We start from the raw sequence: 23,796 nt of genomic DNA on the forward strand, positions 1-23,796 counted from the left end.
GTCCCATTTGGGGTGCCGGTTCTGTCCTGGTTGCTCCTCTTCCAGTCTAGCTCTCTGCTGTGGCCCGGGAAGGCAGTGGAGGATGGTCCAAGTGCGTGAGCCCTGCACCCGCATGGGAGACCAGGAGGAAGCACCTGGCTCCTGCTTCGGATCAGCACAGCGAGCCGGCCGTAGCAGCTATCTGGGAGTTGAACCAACCAACCCAAGGAAGACCTTTCTCTCTGTCTCTCTCACTGTCTAATTCTGCCTGTCCAAAAAAAAAAAAAGAATAAGGTATTTTATCAAAGGAATCCTTCCCAGTAATAAAAAGAATCGTACTGATATCTGTCCCAACATGAGGGAGGAATGTCTGGAAGAATGATGCTGATTGGAAGAAGGCAGACAAAGAATATATACTGTGGGCTTATATTTATAGACAATTCTAGAACATGCAAGCCAATCTACACGGGCAGAAAGCAGATCAATGGGCAGGGCGGCCAGGGAGAGGCAGGAGGGAGGAACTGCAAAAGGTACATGAGGAAACCTGAGGGCTGATGCATGTATTCATTGGATGAGGCTGATAGCTTCATGAGTGTGTATCTGTACATGGGGATGCATCCCATTGAAGACTTTGAACACTTGCAACTTAAAATATCAGTGCTATTCAATAAAGCTGTTAAGGACCAACACATAAATAAATAAATACACACACTACACTTTGAAACCAAGAAGAGAAATGGCTGAGGAGCTGGAAGGAGAAGCCTCGTTGAGTGACAGTTGGGTTTTTTTTTTTTGGTACGTTTTGCGAGTTTGGCTTTGCTTTGTTTCTTTCATGGAACAAACCCCAGCAAGTGTTTAAGCTGAGGGAGGGTAGAGGTCGTTACAGGAAAGAGAGGCGGCAACTGAGGGACCAAAGTGCCAAGAGAGAGGGAGAGAGAGAGAAAAAGAGAGGGAGGGAGACAGAGAGACAGAGAGTCAGAGCCCAAGGCCAGAGCCGTGACGTAGACTGCAGAGAAAGTGGATCTGGCTGTACACACCTGCAGGACACATTGCTCCCTGCTTTTTATTTTTCAGAAGCCAGATCCCGGGAACAAGTTCCTATTCTCAGTGCCCATGACATCATCCCAGGCTGGACTTCTCCTCTCCAGAGTGCCCCTCCCCCAGAGCGCAGTACATCCTTGGGAACATTTCCCCTAGCATTCAGTTCAGTGCTGCTGTACCTTTTAGCTGAATCCCGGATATGCTCTGAGAACACTACTATTTTGTTGACAAGGGGGCGCACCCCTTGTCAAAGGCTCTAAGGCCACTGTTTTGCTCTTTCACCAAAGACATAAAGCAAGCACCCAGCAGCCCCTCTGAGAGCCCTGATATTTGTGTCCCGGACATGTGTCTGAGGATGTGGGTCCTCAGAATTACAATGTGTTCACACGTGCGCGCACACCTGCACACACACACATACACACACACTCACATGCTGGACCGCTGGCAGCCCAGCAATTGGTATGTAAATCGATGCTGTCGGGACAGCACAAAAGCAAAATGTCAGTTTGGCAGAAATCTTGTCATCTGCACAAGTTGAGTAACTTGGCGCTTTGCTTTCCCAGCATGCCATTTTATCTAGAAAGATTTCGACTTCTAGGGAACTTCAGACTCCCTGGTCCCTCTGTTAAGTTTCTTGTCGCTTTGACAGTCGCTTAACAGGTGTAACAGGGAGCGCAAACTAATGTCGATCGGCTGTTAACCTGCTTCGTTTCTATCAGAAGCTGCCTTTTCAAATCAACCAGGTACTTCGGACTCTACAAGGACTCGCAGAGAGGGGAGAAGCCGCTCCTCGCTCAGCTGTCGCCACTTGGGACAGCGAGTCTCCGGACGCGGCAAACCCGGGAACGTGGGCGCGGCGTACTCCGACCCGGGAGTGGTGTCTCCCTCACTCTTTCAGGACGCCACCCAGCCAGGCTGGCTGCTTTGGGACGAGCAACTGGGGAGGGTTGATCTTTCAGAAAAACCAGCCGCGAAAAGAGGCTCAAGTCTTGGGAGCCCGCTCTGAGCTCGTGGCGGGCGAATTTGGGATCTTCGAGTTGGGGACAGGAGGCGGCCGCCTGCGACCTGCTCCAAGCACAGGAAAAACCCGTGCGCACGGTTGCCTTTCCCTGCGAACGCGCGCAGCTGTGCCGCCCGAGGGTGCAGCTGCAGCTGTGCCGACTGAGGGTCCTGGGTGGGTCCTGGAGGAGCTCCATCGAGGGGAGGGTCCGGGTACCTTCGGGCCAGCGCCCGGTAGTGCGCCGGCTGTCATGCGGGAGGCCGGGGACAAAGACGCTCCTCCGCAGGACTGGACGGGGCGAGAAAAGCCGCTTTGGGCGCCGCCGCCGCCGCCGCGGCAGCAGCAGCACGAGGGCTCGCACTTGGCTTTGGCGTTGTCCAGCGCGCTCTGACCCCCGGCCCGGGTCTCCAGGCAAAGCCCGAGGCGGGAGAGTTGCAGCGTGGGTGGCTCCCATAGACAACACTCGTGCGGGCGCTGCTGCGACTCCAGCCCTCTTCCCCCCGCCACTCGGGGGCGGGAAGTGGCGGGTGGGAGTCACCCAAGCGTGATCGCCCGCGGCCCCTCCTGCTGAGGCGAGGGAGCTGCATAAAAGCCGAGTGGCGACCCGCTTTCTGCACCCCATCCGCCGGCTCTCACCCCTCGGAGAGGCGCGCCCGACAGCAGAGCCCTAGCCGCCCAGCTCGCCCGTCAGCCACAGTGAGTGCCACGACCCGTCTGGATGGGGGGTGGGAAGCCAGGCGGGCACCGGTGAACTTGCCACGGGCGCCGTCTCGCTCCCCGCGGAACCTTGGAACCCTGGGAGGGTCGCGCCCCGCTCCCAGCCTCTGCGCGCCAGGCTCTGCCAGCTCCGCGCCTGCCCAGTTCCACTTGTGCCTTCGGACCCCTCCGATCGCCCACCCGCCCTTGCCCCGTGCCCTCCTGGCCGGGCAGTCCCTCGGAGTGATCTTTGGGAGGAAATGGAAGGAGGACGCGGGATCCCCATCCGAGAGCACCTGCCGGCCTTTTGGGGGTCGTCGCCTGGAAGCCCAGAGGGAGGAGGGAGGTTTCTCGGCGGCGCCCGGGAATGTGGACTCCCGCGCTCGGAGCCTCGTGCTCTGCGCCTCCCTGGACCTGAACTCCCTGGGGGCTGAACTGGGACTGGCTGGCCCCGGGAGTCGCTGTCTTTCCTCCTTCCCGGAGGCAGCCAGTCGCTGTCAGTGGAGGCCCTAGATCGTCACCCCAAAGACCCCAGCGTCACTTTCCACCCTGCAGCCAGTAACAAAGAAAAGTTCTCTCCACTGACGAAGGTTTGGAGAAGAGAACGCCGTCGTTCCTTAGCCTTAGCAAGAGCGCTTCCAACCCAGTTTAGAAAGTGTCTGGAGTGAACGGGACACTTGGCCCCTGGCACTTGCAACAAAGTCGCACGGAGTTGGCTTGCAGAGCAGAGGGTCCCGGCCAGCGCCGGCGGCGCCCTGAGCCCGGGGCGTGGTGCTCCTCAAACTCAGGTTCCATCGCCGAGCCTGGACCGGGAGTGGATTGGGGGTCGTGGGTGGTGGTGCCGAGAGGAGCATGGCAGGCAGAGGAGGCAAGTGTGGGGCGTGTGTCCTAGGATCCCCCGACCCCTAAGCCTCTCCACTGTACTTCTGTGCCCACAGATGCTCGGGAACAAGCGACTGGGGCTGTCGGGACTGACCCTCGCCCTGTCCCTGCTTGTATGCCTGGGCGCGCTGGCCGAGGCATACCCCTCCAAGCCGGACAACCCGGGCGAGGACGCGCCGGCAGAGGACATGGCCAGATACTACTCAGCGCTGCGACACTACATCAACCTCATCACCAGGCAGAGGTGGGTGCGCAGCCAGCATGCTCAGAGCACCGAGGTCTCAGGGGACAGGGCGCGTTCCCTTTTCTTGGCTCTGTCCCGGGGCAGGACAGAATCAGGCACCACTCAGCTCTAGGTGGGTCTGTCCCCTGGGTCAGGATCTCAGGCTCCAGGCTATGTCCTTCCAGCCGCCCCTTTCCCAACTTGTTTTTCCGTGCAGTTAGGGGCCAGTCTAGAAACCTCCATGGCAAAGTGCAAGGGGCAGAGGTGCTCTGGGGCAGGGCTGCAGGGAGAGGGGAGAGTAAGTGGGGAAAGCAGAACCACCAAACAAAATCAAGGGGTCCTCCCGGTCCTCCCACCCTGCCCAGAAGGAGTGGAAGGACAGTTGCTGGAAAGATAGTTACAGTCGTGTGTTTCTTTAACAGTTGTCTTTTGTCTTTAGAATAATTGCAGTCTTATTCCCATACTTGAAAATCCCAGTGTCAACAATGAGAGAGGTAACATGGAAAAAGCTGACAGACTTTGCCCGTTGTATGGCAGATGAGTTCTGCAAAGAGAGTGCTCACCTGTAATCAGGTATCTCTGGGAGGACCCTAGGGGTGACATGGTATCTGAGTGTCCACTTCATACCAACAGCCCTCGAGAGCCAAAATGAAGCCCTACGTTTTCAGTCTCAACACTGAAGATCGAAGGGAAAATCAAATCCAAACTATTTTACAGATAATCCAAGAGTTACCATGTGTTTCTAAAACTGGTTCATCTTAGTTCTAAATTATTGAATAACTTATCTTAATTACTGAGATCAAATGAGCTGAATGAGCCCTTGCTATGCATTTGTGCTATGAAACACTTTCAAATCGTGTGTCCTAAGGTATTTTTGATTTTTTTGTTCATTGACTTATTTTCACTATTTACAAGTCAGGGAGTAGCTGGAAAGGCTCCAGATAGCAAAGAATTTATGCTCCTAAAACAAAGTTTCCTTTTTTTCTGTTCATCAAAGAGGTGCATGACATCCTGAAAAGCTTTTGATAAAGCTCCAGTTTACATAGCATCAGCAAACATGCAAAATGCCTGAATTAAGCAGCATTGGTTTGTGATGCTTTGAAATATGATCACTTTAATTAACAAAAAGCAAAGCTTTGTATCCTAATTTGCTTCCCAGAAAATGAAATGCTTGCTTATGCTGCTATAGAAAACAGAGATAAGAACTTGTACAAATAAAACTATATTAACTGTTTTTTTCTAGAAAAACATTTATTGCTTAATGAGTTAGTATAGCATAATTTTCTTTTTTGCAAAGATGACTGGTATGAAGCTTTATCATTTCATAAATATTCTCCCAGGCATTATATCACCCAGTCTTCACCTCAAAGCTTGAAAGCGAGTATGATTATCTCCATTCAGATCATGAAATCGAGGACATTTTAGGAAAGCTCCTTTAAAAACAGAATAGGAGCCCTGCTAATGAATTTACCTGGATATTGTCCCCACCATCAACAGTCAGTGTGAGGGAAAAAATAAGGAGAGGGGAGGACTTGAATTTCCCAGGGAGTAGGTAGTATTGGATAGAAGCGCATGGGTCCCTGGGGCCGAGTTTCCTGTCTCATCTCCAGGTAATTCCTTCTTAGAAACCATCGGAGACTCACAACCCAACTCCATCCTCTTCATTCTGCACTCATTGGCTTCCCACTCACGTTCACATGGATGAGGGTATTTCCAAAAGTTCACAGAAGAAAATGGAATTAAACTTACATTGGTGTAAAAAGAAAAGAAATCCGTGCATAGATTTAAAATAATAAGCATCTTCCATGAACTTTCTGAAGATCATTTGTAGGTGCTTTTGAAAATTTCAGTCATCTGTGAGTTTTAAGTTGGTAAAAAGGGTCTTCTAAAATCATTGTCTTTCTTCCTTTTTCTACCTGCTGACGTCTTTCAGTTATTTTCCTGTGCTGTGTATATCCCTGGTTCATTGTTTCTGAAAGCTGCATAGTTTATTCTGCATCTACCGCTCGTTGCTTCTGTAGTTCCATGGATTAGTTCTTCGCTGGGAGTGATTTTATGCACTTCGGGACATTTGACAATGTCTGGACATTTTTGGTTGTCCCAAGTAAGATGTGGGTGCTACTGGAATGTCATGGGTGGTAGCCAGGGACTCTGCTACACATCCGGCAGTGGCCCAGACTGGTCCTACCAGAGCTCCAAATGTCAGTCATGCCACGGCTGAGAAGCCCAGCTGCAGGTTTGTGGCCCTCCATCCTGCTGCACGGTAGAATCGCCTGGGGAGCTTTCTCAATATAGGGACTCCTCCCTGACCAATTAAGTTGGGCCATTGGGGGTGGGGCCTGGACTGTTGTGTTTTTAAAGCTCCCCAGGTGGTTCTAAGGTGCAGCCAGGTCTGGGAATCTTTGAAAGGAAAGCTTCTTAGAGACGAGGGCAGCCCAGAGTTAATTAGAGAGAGAAGAGGCATGAACAGTGCATTCCTGGGGTGGGGCTGGCTGGCTGTAAATCTTACTATTTAGATCCTTTACTAGTACATTGGAGAAAATAGTTGGCAGTTCTTTAGCTCACTGGAGCGTGATAGAGATAAATGAACCCAGGTTGGCCAAGAGTTTTAAGATAAGTAAAATCAGTGCATGGACAGAATACCTAAGTGTGAGCAGCAGCTCCAGAAAATCCTTGAGGAAATCTTACAAAGGATGGGCGAGAGGAAGAGGGGTGGGAGGAGCCTGAAGTGCAGCCCTGGGGTACCAGCAAAGCAGCTGAGATAGGAGATCTCACCACAAAGTCAAATTTAACTATGCTTGGCCTGGCTGGCATTCCACTGTGGCACCTAGTAGTCATCCACACCAGGTTGATTTTTGATTTGCAAACAAAGCAACTGCCGGTGGTCCCTGCTTTTCCTAAGAAAGAGGAAATTAGCCTCTTGAAAAACCACAGTTTAGTATAGACTCGGTAGCCCCCTTTCCCAGTGTGCTGGGGCAGGTGGCCTAGATTAGCCTCCCAGGTAAAAGCAGCCTTGCAGGTGTCGGTTGCCGCTTTCTCCTGCTACAGGAGAACACACACATTCATGGCCCTGTAGGATTCCCTTTTGCTTACGGAGAGGGATGAAATCGCAGCATCCAGAAGGCCTGTGGGTTTTGGTCGCCTCATAAATGTGGCACATAAGGGACCCAGGATGCCTGTGCCTATGAGGTGGATGCATTTGGACAGCAGGAATCATTTTGCCACTTTTCCAGCACTGTGACCCACATCTCACATTGGATTTCGCAAAGACTCTGGTTTAAGCAGGGCTTATGATTTTATCTTTACAAATGAGAAAATGGAGTTTCAGAGACAGGGCGGGTCTTAGTTTTGTTTTATTTTTCCTAGGATGCTTTCTGAAATATTATCTCGTCTCCTAGTAAGATCTAAGCTGCTGTGTGTGGTGAGCACTGGAGCCAATCAATTCGTTATGGAAACTTTTAAGTCAGACTTCCAGTTTATTTTTGTTTCCTGTCCCCTAATTATCAAAGTGTACCCATAAATGTATTATTTGTGGTAGTATGAAAAGGCAAGGATTTGGGGCCGGCACTGTGGCACAGTGGGTTAACTTCCCGGCCTGAAGCGCTGGCATCCCATATGGGTGCCGGTTTGAGACCTGGCTGTTCCACTTCCGATCCAGCTCTCTGCTACGGCCTGGGAAAGCAGTGGAAGATGGCCCAAGTCCTTGGGCCCCTGCACCTGTGTGGGAGACCTGGAAGAAGCTCCTGGCTCCTGGGTTCTGATTGGCGCAGTTCTGACTGTTGTGGCCAATTGGGGAGTGAACCATCATCAGGTGGAGGACCTCTCTCTCTCTCTCAATCTGCCTCTTCTCTTTCTGTGTAACTCTTTCAAATAAATAAATAAAATCTTTTTTTTTTTTTAAAAAAAGGGCAAGGATTTAACTAAAAATTTCGATTGGGTTTAAATTGTCTACTAAAGTATTAAGTCTTTAAGCAAATTTTAAATATATGTAATTTGAATTCATATCATGGTAATGTTTCTGATAATATAAGCCTCATACACATAGATCTAGTTAGCAGATAAACAACTGAAAACAACTTAGGTTGAATCCCCCAAGTGGGCGATTATCTCGTCTTTTCCCCAAGGTTTATGTGGCTATTCCAAAATGGCTTCAAAAGATTGTTCATCTCCCCCCTTTTTCAGATATGGGAAGCGATCCAGCCCTGAGACACTGATTTCAGACCTCCTGATGAGAGAAAACACAGAAAATGTTCCCAGAACCAGGTAGGACAAGGCAGTGATGGGGACATCATTGTAGAACTTGAGGTGCCGGGCAGTGAGGGGAGTCAGAGGTATTGGGGTGGGGTCTCCCAGAGATTCAGGCAGAAATGGGGAAAGAGCGCCAGTTTGGGGAGACCTTTCTTCTCGGGTGCTCACTGGCAAATCTCTAACCTGGCCCATTCCCAGCTCTAAGTGGGAATGACCATCTGCCCGTCTTTAGCTGGGGTGACCTTTAGTGTTCTCACATTCTGGGGAGGGGCCAGGTGTCCTGGTGCTTCTGATCACTTCTGCCATGGTTTAGTTCAGCAACAAAGGAACACTCGATGAATCACTGTTGAGTGATGTGTTAGTCTTAGGAGCTTGTCTGTAGCACGAGGCTTTTCTTGGAGCACGGCATTGTCTTGAGAAAGTGTCTAAGTGATGGATGTCGGGTGAGGATTCTCTGGCTCCCCCTGGATAAGCAGTGCTGCCGAAAAGAAGCCTGGTTTTCCTCCATTTTTGTAACCCCCCACTCCCAGGTTTTCTGTCTTTGCCCCTGCCTCCTGCCTCTATCCACAGTAAGATCACAATATATGGTATGGTATGGGGTCCCCTCTTGGCTATGGCCCCTTGACTGCCTTAAATCCAGAGCTCTCTGCTGTCAAGAACCAAGTTCCCCAGAAGGGGTCACTAGAACACTTGCTCAGTGAGTGGGACTGGAGGGAGTGTGGCTGTTGAGATCCTTTCTAGAGAACCTACAGGCTGACTGGCTGGGACGCACTCTTCCCCCACACCCTCCCTCAGTTCCCCTGCAAAGTGGCCAGCCACAGCGAGGGGTACAAGTACTGAGCGGTCACATTTGTTTTCTCCAAGGGAAGCAATGATTTGAAATGGAATCAAAGGCCAGTGCTCTTGGCCCCAGAGTTACCAGCCCCAACTTACACAAGCAAAAGGCAAGAGAGGCAGGTGGAAAATTCATAAGGGATGTTTTTAATACCGGGAAATACATTTTGTTGACTTGCCTGTGATATCTGCCAAGGGAAAAAAAATCAAGCCATGTCTACTTAGGGTTGGAAAAATAACAATCCAGAATGGCTAACCAGCCTATTTGCTGTTGGGTTGGGTTTGGTTTGGTAGCCCCAAATCAAACAGATCATGCATGACGTAAAGTTAACTATACCCTGATGGACAGCCTCAAGCATGTGTAGTTAGGAGACAAGACTGGCCAGCCTTGGAGTTGCCTGTGACGCTGCTCTGTTATTTCAAAGGGCTCTTTATGGTGTAATAACTAGCATCTTCCTACTTAGAGACTTGCAGGAAAACAACCAAGCGCGTGCAGAGTTGCCAACAGTAGCTTTCTTGTTGCAGCTCCATGTGACTCCTGTTGTTCTGAGCTTTGGAGGCCTTGCCTTGATATGCACAAAGCCCTTTAAATCCGCCCCCTGAGAGCTGCCTGAGCTCCCCTATCAGGAGGGGGAACTGAGTATTTTCTCCCCGAGCTGCTGTCTCGGGTTCTGACAGCTGCACAGCCTCCCATTCAGAGCGCCTACCGGAGGCTTCTCCAGACTTGCGGAGCTCAGAACAGAAAGCCTCACTCTAGCCAACCTCCCGGGGAAGCTGCTCTTAGACTCTGTGCTATTATGTTTTGCAGGCTTGAAGACCCTTCCATGTGGTGATGGGAAACGAAATGTACTCTCCAGCGCTCTCCTATTTTCAACCCGTGTTTCATCCCGTAAAACTACAGTCTGCCCATCCGACCAGTGCATGCAGCCGTCTGCAGTCTTTTCCATTGTTCTCACTGAATATATGTGCGTTTCAATAAAGTCCCTTGCATTCAGACCTGTGCCTTTCTCAATGAAAAATCTGTCATTGCAAAGTGAAAATAAGTTAGTCATTGAATTATAATCTCCCCCAAGGAGCAGATTCAGGGTTCGTTTTGCTGATAGTCGAGCAGTGACTATGGAAGATATAAAGATAGAATAATTTAGGATGACCAAGACATAGCTGGTATGAATGTGCTTGTGTGTGTGTGTGTGTGCATGTGTGTGTAACACAGAGAAGTGTTTGGAGACATTGGTCAAGGGAATGTTAATCTGGGAAGATTTTCCCAACTTTCTCCCCATTCACCTGGGATCCGTTGTAACCTTGTTAATCAATGAGGTCAGCAGAAGGGACTGAAACAGACTTTTCCAGCAAATGTCTGCTATGGGCCCTAATGGAGCTGAATTTTGCATTTTATTTAGGTCTAAAGAGCTTTAAATAAAATAGCCACATGGTTTTGAGGCTGTCCTCCCAAACAGCTGAGGTCCAGACATTGATTTAGGTAACTACTCTTAAAACTCAAGCTCAATAGGCTAATCCTCTGCCTGCGGTGCCGGCACTGCAGGTTCTAGTCCCGGTCAGGGTGCCAGATTCTGTCCTGGTTGCTCCTCTTCCTGTCCAGCTCTCTGCTGTGGCCTGGGAGTGCAGTGGAGGATGGCCCAGGTCCTTGGGCCCTGCACCCACATGGGAGACCAGGAGAAGCACCTGGCTCCTGGCTTTGGATCCGCTGCGGCCACTGGGGGGTGAACCAATGGCAAAAGGAAGACCTTTCTCTCTGTCTCTCTCTCTCTCACTGTCCACTCTGCCTGTCAAAAACAAAAAACAAAAAACAAAAACTCGAGTTAGAATTGCACTGTGTAGGAAGATCACTTCTTCACACTACAAGAGGCAGATTAATTATTTTAGCTAAAGGTTATGAAATGTCCCCCTCCTTCAAGTACCTGTGAGAGTACTTCAAAAATAGAATTAAAAAATAAGTTTATTTGGTACAAAAAGATTTTGAAATCTACACATGTTATTTTCATAATACGCATTTTCCATGAACTTTTCAGATGGAGATCAGGTGCATTCAGGGTGGGTTGGCTGTAGACTCCATGAACTTTCTAAAGACTCCTTTTATTTGTATGGGCTCAGTTTAAGATGAATGTTATAGGGCCTGGCGCTGTGGCTTAGTGGCCTGAGCTTCCACCTGTGGGGCTGGCATCCCACATGGGCGCTGGTTCTAGTCCCCGCTGCTCCACTTCCCATCCAGCTCTCTGCTGTGGTCTGGGAGGGCAGTGGAGAATGGCCCCAACACTTGGGCCTCTGCACCCCATATTGGGAACCCGGAGGACGCTGCTAGTTTGGGATCGGCCCAGCTCTGGCCATCTCTCTCTCTCTCTAAGTCTGCCTCTCAAATAAATAAAATATTTATAAAAACGTAAAATGAATGTTATTAAATTATTACATATGATTTCTAAATTTGAAAAAAAGGGTCTCATCTTCCATTCTGCCACACCATATAAATGCACACACATATTTTTATGTGACATCTTAAAATTGCTTATAAAAACATGAATATCTCAGGCGTCATTTAATGAGGGAGACACGTCCTGAGAAATGCGCTGTTCGGCAGTTTCCCTCGGGTTCTGACAGAGTGTGCTCACGGACGTCACTAGCAGGAGGGGTTTTATGGGAGTCTTGTGTAGATTATGCAGTGCATGACTGAGCATCAGGACAGGCAATTTTAGAGGGACGAGCAACCTTTGAAAGGTCCATGAAAAAATACGTACTATGAAAAAACTGTGGGCTTCAAACATTTTTGTACCAAAGTAAACATTGTTTAGTTCTCTTTTCCATGAACTTAAAACTTTTTTTTAGATTTTATTTTTATTTATTTGAAAGAAAGAGTAAGAGAGACAGAATCTTCCATCCATTGGTTCACCGCCCAATGGCCACAATGGACAGGGCTGGGCCAGACTAAAGCCTGGAGTTTCATCCAGGTCTCCCACGTGGGTGCAGGAGCTCAAGCACCTGGGTCATCCTCCGTTGTTTTCCTGGGCACATTAGCATGGAGATGGATGGGAAGTGGAGCCACATGGGATGCCAGTGTTGCAGGCCAGGGTTTAACTTATTATACAAGAACACCAGCCCCAAATTTTCTTAAAAATTTATTTATGTGAAAGGAGGAGAGAAAGAGTCAAACATAGATTTTTCTATCCATTACTTGAAGCTCCAAATGAGACTAGGCCAGGCCCAAACCAGAAGACAATGCAGGTCTCCCATGCGGGTGGCAGGAGCCCAAGCACTTGAGTTATCACTCCCGCCTCCCAGGGTGCACATCGGCAGAAAGCTGGGGTCAGGACCAGAGCTGGGACTGGAACCCAGGCACTCAGATGTGGGGTACAGGGGTCTCAAGTGGTGTTTTAACTGCAGCACCAAATGCCTGCTCCTCCATGAACTTTCTGAAATTTCTGCGTATGCAATATGCTCTGTACATAGAGAATCCTAATGTTTTTCAGTCAGTGAAGTCAGTGATACTCCAATATATAATTTTATTTGATAAAACTGAGATAAAATGTTCTGTGATTTCCATAAATTCCCTATTTTACCTCCTTTTTTGAGCTAAATACTAACATGTAAAATTTTTTTTTTTTTTGACAGGCAGAGTGGACAATGAGAGAGAGAGACAGAGAGAAAGGTCTTCCTTTTTGCCGTTGGTTCACCCTCCAATGGCCGCTGCGGCCAGCGCGCTGCGGCCAGCGCACCACGCTGATCCGATGGCAGGAGCCAGGAGCCAGGTGCTTTTCCTGGTCTCCCATGGGGTGCAGGGCCCAAGCACTTGGGCCATCCTCCACTGCACTCCCTGGCCACAGCAGAGGGCTGGCCTGGAAGAGGGGCAACCGGGACAGAATCCGGCGCCCCGACCAGGACTAGAACCCGGTGTGCTGGCGCCACTAGGCGGAGGATTAGCCTAGTGAGCCGCGGCGCCGGCCGTAAAATGTTTTTTTTAAAAAATCTTAAAAGGGCTTGAGCCGGCGCTGTGGCTCAATAGGCTAATCCTCCACCTTGCGGCGCCGGCACACCGGGTTCTAGTCCCGGTTGGGGCGCCGGATTCTGTCCCGGTTGCCCCTCTTCCAGGCCAGCTCTCTGCTATGGCCAGGGAGTGCAGTGGAGGATGGCCCAGGTGCTTGGGCCCTGCACCCCATGGGAGACCAGGAAAAGCACCTGGCTCCTGGCTCCTGCCAGGATCAGCGCGGTGCGCCGGCTGCAGCGGCGGCCATTGGAGGGTGAACCAACGGCAAAAGGAAGACCTTTCTCTCTCTGTCTCTCTCTCTCACTGTCCACTCTGCCTGTCAAAAAAAAAAAAAAAAAAAAATCTTAAAAGGTCAGGGCCAGCGCTGTGGCGCAGCAGGTTAACACCCTGGCCTGAAGCGCCAGCATCCCAGAAGGGCGCCAGTCCTAGTCCCAGCTGCTCCTCTTCTGATCCAGCTCTCTGCTATGGCCTGGGAAAGCAGTAGAAGATGGCCCAAGTGCTTGGGCTCCTGCACCCGTATGAGAGACTTGGAAGAAGCTCCTGACTCCTGGCTTCAGATCGGCACAGTTCCAGCTGTTGCTGACAATTGGGGAGTGAACCAGCAGATGCGAGACCTCTCTTTCTCTCTCTCTCTCTGCCTCTCCTCTCTCTGTGCAACTCTGACTTGCAAATAAATAAATAAATCTTTAAAAAATATCTTAAAAGGTCAAATAAGTCACAATGTATTGTCACACAATATCAGTTTTCGTTAACCTAGTATATTTGAAGATGTTTCTTTTTTTAAGGTTAATATGCAAAGAAAAAGGACCCAAAGACCCTTCTGACAACACAGGCTAAATGTTCATCACTGTACAGACCTCACGGTCCTGTGGTGTTCCCATAGGAACAATGTGTGTGCATCATTGAAAGGTAAGAACAATGACTGTCGTCTCTTAATCCATCAAACCTAAATGCCTAGAAGTGCCTGGGCCCACAATACATGTGTAGCCAAGTCCTGATCCCCCTGCCTGTACACTTCATCTTTCTAGAAACAGGACTGGGCCTTTCCCCCATGTGAGTCCTACGGTCCTGACTCCATGAATTTCCAGCTGTCTGGCTTTCACATGCATTAAACTACTGAGCTCTCACCCATGAGATGGGGGTAATAATGTGTGCCTCTCCATATAAATCTCCACTGGGATCAAAATTCAAGTGAAGATAGTGTTGTAAATGAGTAATATAAGGGAGATGAAGGATGAAGGGTTTAGTGATTTCTGTGTTGGATTATAAACCCTTACTAGACAAAAATTAACTTTAAGGGATATGATGACAGTGAAGTGTTCAAAGATACAAAATTGCATCAAGAGATTTCCTACAACATTTCTCACCTCATGCAAGGTGATGGGTTAGTCAGGAGCTCCTCTCCTTGTAAACTTTGCCCCACCGGACGCTGTCTGCTGACTGGCTCGGAATAGGTTTAAAGGCACTGGATCACCCACCTGTTATTGCAAAAACAAGACAATAATAATAATAACGCTTGCCAGAGTTATAGCAAGAGCAATTCATCTTTCAATAATGAGGTGCCCATGAGCAACATAAAAACCATGCGAGAACTTTTCTTGCAGATGTCATTGTGTTTTTGTTGTGGTCAAGCACATGAGCATCGTCTCGATTTCACAGATAGGGAAACTGAGGCCTGGGAAAAGGAAGGGACTTCCTTAGGTCATTGCAGGTAGTGGGCCGGCTAGCAGCTCCTCCCCTTGCAAATGATGCCCCCTCTGGTGACGGCGTCCAGGAGAAGTGGGTTGAAACCAGGTTGCTTATGATCTTGTTCAGAGTGTGCCTCTGGCACGGCTGAGACAGCCTAGACTGTGCAAGGAGGGTTTAGGAAAGGCAGCGAGCATGGGCAGAACCGGCTGGAAGTGGCTTCTCAGTGAGCCTGAGCCTGGAGCTGGGGTCAGGGAGGTCTGTGTGAGGAGACAGACTCGACTCAGCACGAGGGGCTCAGGCACAGCTTACAGAAACGAGGCAGATCCATGAAGCAGGTCCACGAACGGCCAACTCCGTTCATTCTCTGAACACTTTTTGAGCCCCTAACAGGTATTGGACATGGAACCGAGCTATGGGAGACAAACATTGCTGAGAGTTTCTCAGGGAATTTGCCATCTAATGAGGCAGACAGCATGACGGTGCATCATTGGAAGTGCAAAAATGAAGCGTTAGAGGGTTGCTGTGTTAGCTTTTCACTGCTGCACTGAAACACCCGAGAGGTGGTTCTTGGGAGAGAAGTGGTTTGTTCTGGATTACAGTTCAAAGGTTCACAGTTCAGGATCAGACAGCCCCACGAGTCTGGTGTGTGGCAGAGGCTGGCGGTGGTGGAGTGGGTGTAGAGGCGCCATCATGTGGGGAGCCAGAGGCAGAGAGAGACAGGAAGCATGCCTGGCTTATAGAACCAGCCCTCTCAGAAGGACCTTATAAGGACACACCCCCAGTGACCGGGAGACCTCCCACCGGGCTCACCTACAGACACCACTAACTGGATCAAGTCTGCATCCATCCATTCACCATTCACGTGGACTTTGGGGTTTAAACGCCCACGGGAGTCTGGGGAGCCAAGTCTTCTTCAGTCCCTAACAATTGAGACGTAGTTAAGGGATGAAAACTTCCCACTCTGCCTGCCTCCTCTTGCAGCTTCCTGACAAAGAGCTGTATCGATGAGAACCAACTCCCAAGTAAGGGACCAAGTGCAAGATGGGCAGTCACCCAACAAAGCCGAATGCAGGTAGGCTGGGTCAGGACGACAGGTGGAGCCGGGCCTCCAGGGTGCTCCTGGCTGGGAGGGGCAGGCTCCCAGATCCATTTAATCTACAAGTCCCAGAGACAGGAAGGGCCAGCCTGGCACATGGAGCAGGGATGGAACAAGAAGGGGTGTACAGGTGAATGCATGCTGCCCCTGTCCATCAGTGCCACGTGGGCCTGATGAATCAGAGTGGTTGCCCCCCTCTTGTGAGCAGGAGACAGGTGACAGGCCAAGGGCTTGGTGACAACCTGGACACCTTGCAGGCCCTTCCGATTCCCTGTGCTCCAGGCCGGCATGCCCCATGGCTGGGCCAGAGATGCCTCCTCCATGTCGACCAAGAAGTGGGCACACTGTGTGAGGAGGACTGTGTGGGGCGCTCACCCCAGGCCAGGGCTGTACAGGTGCAGGGCAGGACAGAGGTGCTTGATCTGAGGTTTGAGGGGCGGACAGCAATGGCCGGTTGAAGAACTCATAAGAGCTGGAGGACATGCTTATAAGAGAGAGCAGTGGACATTTTGATTACTTTTCAAAAATTTCACCTTATTTGTTTTATCTGAGAAGCAGAAAGACACACAGACAGAGCTCCCATATGCTGGTTTACTCCCCCGACTGCCTGCCACAGCTGAAGCCGAGCCAAGCTCAAACCAGGAGCTGGGCACTCAATCCAGTCTCCCACATGAGTGGCAAGGATCCGGCTGCTTGAGTGTCATCTACTGCCTCCCAAGGAGTCCATTAGACGGAAACTGGAGATGCTGGTGTTGTGACACGGCAGGATAAGCGCCTACTTGTGATGCTGGCTTCCCCTTACTTTTCTTTTTTTTAAGATATATTTATTTATTTGAAGAACAGTTACAGAGGCAGAGGCGAGGGGGTGGGTCTTCCATCCACTGGTTCACTCTCCAAATGGTCGCTACAGCTGGAGTTGCGCCAATCCAAAGCCAGGAGCCAGGAGCTCCTTCCAGGTCTCCCACATGGATGCAGGGGCCCAAGCACTTGGGCCATCGTCCACTGCTATCCCAGGCCATAGCAGAGTGCTGGATTGGAAGTGGAGCAGCCAGGAATTAAACCGGCGCCCATACGGAATGCCGGCGCCATAGGCAGCAGCTTTACCTGCTACACCACAGCGTCACCCACAGGGCATCCCATCTCTGAGTCCAGTTCAAAGTGCGCTGCTCTGCTTCTGATACAGCTTCCTGCTAATGCACTTGGATTCTGGCTTCAGCCTAACCTAGTCCTGGCTGTTGGGGCCGTTTGGGGAGTGAACCAGCAGATGGAAGATTCTCTCTCTCTTGCTCTCTCGTTCTCATGCTCTCACTCTCACTCTCTGTCTCTGTCTCTACCTCCCCTGTTGCTCTGCCTTCCAAATAAATAAATAAATCTTATAAAAAAGAAACAAGGAAGCTGGAATTGGGAGCAGAGCTGATACGCAAACCCATACATTCTGATATGGGATGTGTTTCAAGTAGCATCTCAACTGCAAGACAATATGCCTGACCTTGATTACTTCTTAAATTATTCTTGATTCCCATACTTGATTTTTTTTTAAAAAAATTATGTATTAGTTTAAAAGGCTGAATGATGGAGACAGAGAGAGACAGAGAGGAAGAGAGTGAAAGAGAGGAAGAGAGAGAGAGAAATATCTTCCATTTGCTGGTTCACTCCCCAGGTGGTTGCAAAAGCCAGGACTGGGGGCAGGCGCCATGGCTCACTTGGTTAATCCTCCACCGGGGTGCTGGGTTCTAGTCCCGATCGCTCCTCTTCCAGTCCAGCTCTCTGCTGTGGCCCAGGAAGGCAGTGGAGGATGGCCCAAGTGCTTGGACCCCTGCACCTGCATGGGAGACCCGGAGGAGACACCTGGCTCCTGGTTTCGGATTGTCACAGCGCCGGCTGTAGAGGCCATTTGGGGAGTGAACCAACAAAGGGAAGACCTTTCTCTCTGTCTCTCTCACTAATTCTAGCTGTCAAAAAAAAAAAAAAAAAAAAAAGCCAGGACTGGGCAAGGCTGAATCCAGGAGCCAGGAACTCCATCTGAATCTCCCATGTGGGTGGCAGGGCCCCAAGTACTTGAGCCATCTTCCGCTGTCTTCCCAGGTGCCTTAGCAGGAAGCTGAATGTTAAGCAGAGTAGCTGGCACTGGCAGAGGCACTCCTATATGGGATGCCTGCATTGCAAGGAGCCATTTCACTCTCTGTGCCATAACACCAGCTCCTCTATACTTGAATTTGACTGTGACTTGGGTACTGTTTTAAAGGGGAACCACCTATTTGAGATGAAATCAAATTCCATAGTGATCCACAGCTCTGCTCGCTCTCTCTCTGTCTCTCTCTTTTCCCCCATACCTCGTTCTCTTTCTACAGATTCAGCTCTAATATAGGGCCCCTCCACTAACACCTCACATCCATCCAAATCAGAGTGAGGCTCCTCAGCCTGCGATCTCATGACCATGACCTTCTTGACACACTGAGACATTCAGAGAATAAAGGTTGCAAGGTTGGCTCTGCCACCTAATTTGAGAATGAGGAAACTCACAGTTTCTCTTGAAATATTTTAGCTGCCTTAACATCTTGTAGGCTCTTTCCCCTGCCTCCCCAGGGTCAGGACACAGGAACAGATACAAGGAGAAAGAAAAAACCGGCATTGGCTTGGGCTCTCTTCACGTGGTGCAGGGCTTCCGTTGGGTGAAGGAGAAATGAATGGCACCCACGAGCTGACTGCAAGCACAACTGATGACAGAGACGTAAACAGGATGGCAATTAACCCGCTCTTCTCTGTCTTTTGCATGCAGAAGCATTGTGCTTATAGGCTGCTTATTATTATGAATGCAATAGAAAAAGGTTATTTCCCCCTCCAAGCAGAACACTGGAATCAGTTACATGTCATTAGAACTAAACAAACACCACAGAGGAAAAGAACCTTTTGACTCAGGTGTTCCTGAAGAATGTTCTTTTTTTGTGGTTCTGGGTAAGAGGATTATGAAATTGTCACAACTGAATTATAGCCTTTTTTTTCTGTCTATTATAACAATTAACATGGTGTGAAATCATACAGAATCTTTTTTCCCTGCCTTTAAAATCTGAATAGAACGACATAATTAGTCGTACATGTCATCTCGTCTCGTTTTTTTAACGTGCTAAGTAACAGCTCTCCATTTAAACTCATTCTAATGCGACTGAAAGTCTTTGCAGTTGTGGAAACAGGGGATGCTGGTCTGTGCTCAGCACATAGTAGGTACTTAGCCAGAGCTCGTTCGTTCTGGAATTGATTCTGAAAGCTGGGAGTGACCCCAGAGGAACCCGAAGAGATGCAGTGCTTGGTGAGCAACCTGGCAAAGTTCTTCGTGAGAGCAGAGCACCAATCAAACGGGTTTTCAAAAGTGGAAGGTTGCCCGGCAAAACTTCAGTTTTACTTATTCTAACACTTGCCTTCTTTCTTTCATTGCCAAGTCTTTCAAACCAGAGCAACCGACTAAATTAACTGGTTTGGGTAATTACATGCAACAGTAAGCAAGCTTGGCAGAATGCATTTAATACAGTCATTCTTCCTAACACCGGATTATGGACCGGGCTGAAACGGAACCAACTGATTTCTGATGGGTTCCTGGAGTCCTGAGGATGTTAGCAATTCCTGAAAAATTCATTGAGTCCTCTCTCTGTGACAGGTACTCTGCTAGAGCCTAGCGGTGATAGAAAGATGGGCGAGATGTTCCTTGCTCTTAAATACCTAGCAATTCATGAAGCGATAGACATGTGTGTACGTCAGTATAATACAAGGCAGATCATGATCGATGTTTAAACCAAAGCATAAAGTAAGTGCTATCAGAGAACAGGGGAGGTTGAATAACTTCCACTAGTGTCAGAAGAAGTGGGTAGTGTTATTTGAATGAGAGCTTAGTGAATGGCAGTTGTTGAACAGATAGCTCCTCGCTTTTGTGGATGTCAAGGTCATTGTTAACTACACGGTATTCCTAGAATAAAGAGTGCCTAAAGATGCCTAAGCAAGTCTCAGTTGGAATTCTGCTGTCATTGTCTGGGGCGGGGGCGGGAGGGGGGTGCTGCTTGGCTATCCATCTGAGAGTAAGCATTTATAGTTATCTCAGATTGAGTATCCAGGTCTGAGTTGATATGCATGGGAGTGGGATCGGAGAGGAACGCTAATGGAAGGGATAGGTTGGCTTCAGATCCTCTCTATTTTTTTTTTTAAAGATTTGTTTTAGGGGCCAGCACTATGGTATAGTAGATTAAGCCTCCACCTGTGGTGCCAGAATCCCATATGTGTGCTGGTTCGGTCCTGGCTGCTCCACTTCTGAACTAGCTCCTTGCTAATGGCCTGGCGAAGCGGTGGAAGATGGGTCAAGTGCTTGGGCCCCTGTACCCATGTGGGGACCCAGAAGAAGCTCCTGCCTCCTGGCTTCAGCCTGACCCAGCCCTGGCCATTGAGGCCATTTGGGGAGTGAACCAGCTGATGCAAGACTTCTCTCTCTGTCTCTCCCTCTCTGTCTCCAATTCTGCCTCTCAAATAAATAAATAAATCTGTTTAAAAAAGAGATTTGTTTTATTTATTTGAAAGGAAGAGTGACAGAGAGAGGCAGAGAAGAAGAGAAAGAGAGAGAAATCTTCTATTCACTGGTTCACGCCTCAAATGGCTGCAGTGGCCAGGGCTGGGCCAGGTCAAAGTCAGGAGCCAGGAACTCCATCTGGGTCTCCCACATGGGTGGCAGGGGCCCAAGTAACCACGCCATCCTCTGCTGTCTTCCCAGGCACATCAGCAAGGAGCTGGGTTGGAAGTGGAGCAGCCAGGACTCTATGATGTGGGAGACCAGCATCACAGGTGGCAGCTTAACCTATTGAGACACAGCGCTGGCCTCCAATCCTCTTCCTGCTTATACCTCTACCCTGAAAATGAAGGAACTCATTTTGCACAATACTAGAGGAAGAGTAAGTTCTCAAAGCTTTAAGTTAGTACTTTTGGAAGATGTGATGTTGTGGGCAGAGAATATGCTGCAGGGGGATCTCAGGGATAAAACACAACAGGAAACTCTTTTCCCCACTGAGACCCAGAGTGACTGCACGCCTGGAGGTGCAGGTGGCTGTCGGAGGTCAGTGTGGTGCCCGTGGTGCAGCCCAGGAAGCTCTGACACTTGGCAGGGCATGGCTGGCTGTAAGTGATCAGTAGCCATGGTGGACGTGGGAAGGTCAGCTTTCCGATGTTCACCTGGGTAGTGACCAATCTCTCTGGTTACACCAGGACTGTTCAACATTTAGCACGGAGAGTGCTGCATCTCCTGGAATGCCTCAGTTTTAGGAAAGCCAGGATGGTTGTTCTCTCTACTTTGGAAACTAGCCACCCTTCACCGTCTAGTTTTGAGGGAAACCTTGCTGGTTGTCAGGCTTGTTAGGAGTGTGCATCTTATCTTGCAGTCAACATTTATTCTCCTGAATATAAACATTCACCTGTGTGCTCTTTTCGTTGTTGGTCTTACACTACACTGCTCTCTTTAGATCATTGTGAAATGTAATTTAAAAATATTCCCACAATGGGGAAATGTCAGCTGTGAAGACATTAAGAATGTTTTTAATTTCTAGACCAGCCACTTCCATATTCTAACATTACAAATACATTGGGTTCTCTGAATGCATAAATATTTAATTTCATGGGCAATTAACTCTTTATATGAAAAAATAATTTAAACTTGAAATCCCAAATAGCTATTTGCCTTCTGAAGTTATAAGTAAGTTCTGCAGGTTTCTTTTCTTGACAAAACTAATAGGATATGAAGGCAGCTAATGTTTGTGACAAAACTAGTATAAACCGGTCCTTTTTTGCTTTAATTCTTTCACTCTTCGTCCATACATAGGAAGCAGGTATTGCTGGCGATATTTTACAGGAAACTGAGGCACTGCCTTAGTCTTTTTTCTATAGCTATGATGTAACACCTGAGACTGGGTGGCATAGAAAGAAAAGAGATTTATTCAGCTCACAGTTTGGGAGGTTGAAAGCTCAAGATCAGGAAACCCATTTGTCTGGCCCTGGAGAGTCCATCATGGTGGGATCCCAAGACAGGAAGGCAGAGAGCAGTGCAGGGGCCAAGCTCACCCTCTCATAATAACTCACTCTCCTGGAAACCAGCTGAGATCCCATGAGAGCCACCTCAGCCTCTCCCAAGGGCAGCACCCACAGACCTAACCTCCTTCCACTGCACCTCCTTCCTGAAGATTCCAGTGTCTCAACAGTGCCTCACTGAGAACCAAACACCCAACACAGGACTCCTTGAGGAACAAACCATATGCAACCATAGCAGGTGCAGAGAGGGGAAGTGAGGAAAGACAATACAGCTGAGAAGTGATGGAGCTAGAACAGGCCAGCTGGATTGTGGACTCATGTTCCTTGTGTTCTGGCTTCTGACCCTCAGGGATTTTAAATCATCATGCTATATCACACACTGTGGCCATAAGGAGGAGGCTAAGGTGTAGGCTATGCTGCTAGAAACACCTGAGATATTTCATCGTTGTGTACCGAACTTCTCTTATCCTCAAAAATGTATGTGTCCTAAAATGTGCATGCTTCTAATACTAATATAACTATAGAAGCTTTAAAAATTGATATTTACCCATTTCTTTCCTTTCATCCATTAACCTTCAATCTTGGAGACATCAAGCTTCAGTTGTAACTCTTGTAATGAAGTACAATTATTTTAACAATTTAAATAAAATTCTTTTAGCTAGTAAGTTTAGACTATTGACATTCATTACAATGACTGATGGATGGTGACTTGTTTCTATCATCTTACTTTGTTCTTTTTGTGTGCCTGCTTTCTCTTTACTCCTTCTTTTTCCTTTTCTCTTGCCTTCTATTGATTTAATCAGGTTTTATTATTCCTCTTTTTTTCCTCAACTAGTTTGGATATTATACTTCCTACCATTCTCCTGGACAAAATAAGGACTTTAGAATGTGTTCAACATCATTAAGCCTCCATAGCCATTTTGTTTGTCCTTCTAAGTAGACATGTTATTTCTCTTTTAAAAGACATATAGTCAGTGCTTGCTCATGTTTACCTGCATTTACCAACTTTTTAAAATTCACCATTGATTATGTCAATGTATTCCTTGTTTCTAGGGTTAAATTCTTTCTCTCTAAGTTCTTCCTCCAGTAGTTCTTTTACTTAGGGACTTGAAGTTGTAAACTATTTCAGTATTTTTATGAAAATATCTTTATTTCATTCTGATTCTGAAGTAAAGAAACTGCAGCTAAATTTGGTGTTCTACAGCTTCAGTTCTTTCTTTTCAACACTGATGTTTGTATTCCATTGACTCTCAGCCACCACTGTTGATCTTGAAAAGTCTGTAGTCATTCAAATGGGTTTCCAATCCTTTTTAATCTTTCCATTATCATTGCTTCTAAATCTTTTCCTTAAGGGTCATTTTTAAGAATTTGTCATGCTGTTCTGAAATTTCATGGTAGTATGTTCACACACAGTGTTCATTTTTATGTATCCTTGTATGGATTTATTATTTTTAAACCTAAGAATTTGTGCCTTTTATCTATGCACAACTATTATCTCTTTATATGATGCCCCATTCTTTCTAAATTCTTATGTTCTTGAAATTCTACTAAATATATACTCTCAAACTATGATACAAATCTTCTCATCCCTTTCACATTTCCCATATATTTATCTATGCTGTATTCTGAATAATTTGCACAAATCTCTCTTGTTGTTTCTTTCTCTTCAGTAGATTCTCAAAGCTCCACCCCATGGTGTTCAGTTTTCCTCCTCTCACTCATCTTTTGTGTTATATTGTCCTGTGGATCTGTGTATCTTGGACTGGAGGTGTGTTTCTTCAGGATAATTTTACATTTGTTTTCCAGCTGCTCCAGAGAAGTCACCAATCACCTTCTATTCATTTCTTGGCTTGGTGGTTCTCATATTGTAGGGGAAGTATAAACTTATCTCTCAAAACACACAGTGAATGAGTCTCTGTGGAGACTTGGTTTTCCCCATCCAGAATGTAGGCACTGGTGGTCAGGCTGAGCCTCACCGCATGGACTTTTCCTCCCTAATCTATCCTGTCATTGTTTGTTAGGTCTGTAATGCACAACAGTTTGAGGGTTTGAGGGGCCTT

The 23,796-nt window shown here is 48.1% G+C and overlaps 1 protein-coding gene across 1 annotated transcript; it reads left to right on the plus strand.

Moving 5' to 3' along the window:
• The first annotated feature begins 2,635 nt into the window (after positions 1-2,635).
• Positions 2,636-9,899, plus strand: NPY (neuropeptide Y). The gene is given in 4 exon segments (NM_001160286.1): positions 2,636-2,716; positions 3,655-3,842; positions 8,004-8,084; positions 9,712-9,899. Coding segments are annotated over 3 exon segments (294 nt in total). The 5' UTR covers positions 2,636-2,716; the 3' UTR covers positions 9,737-9,899.
• The last annotated feature ends 13,897 nt before the right edge of the window (positions 9,900-23,796 follow it).

This window comes from Oryctolagus cuniculus, chromosome 16 (assembly GCF_964237555.1).
Source record: "Oryctolagus cuniculus chromosome 16, mOryCun1.1, whole genome shotgun sequence".
NCBI classification, from domain to species: Eukaryota; Metazoa; Chordata; class Mammalia; order Lagomorpha; family Leporidae; genus Oryctolagus; species Oryctolagus cuniculus.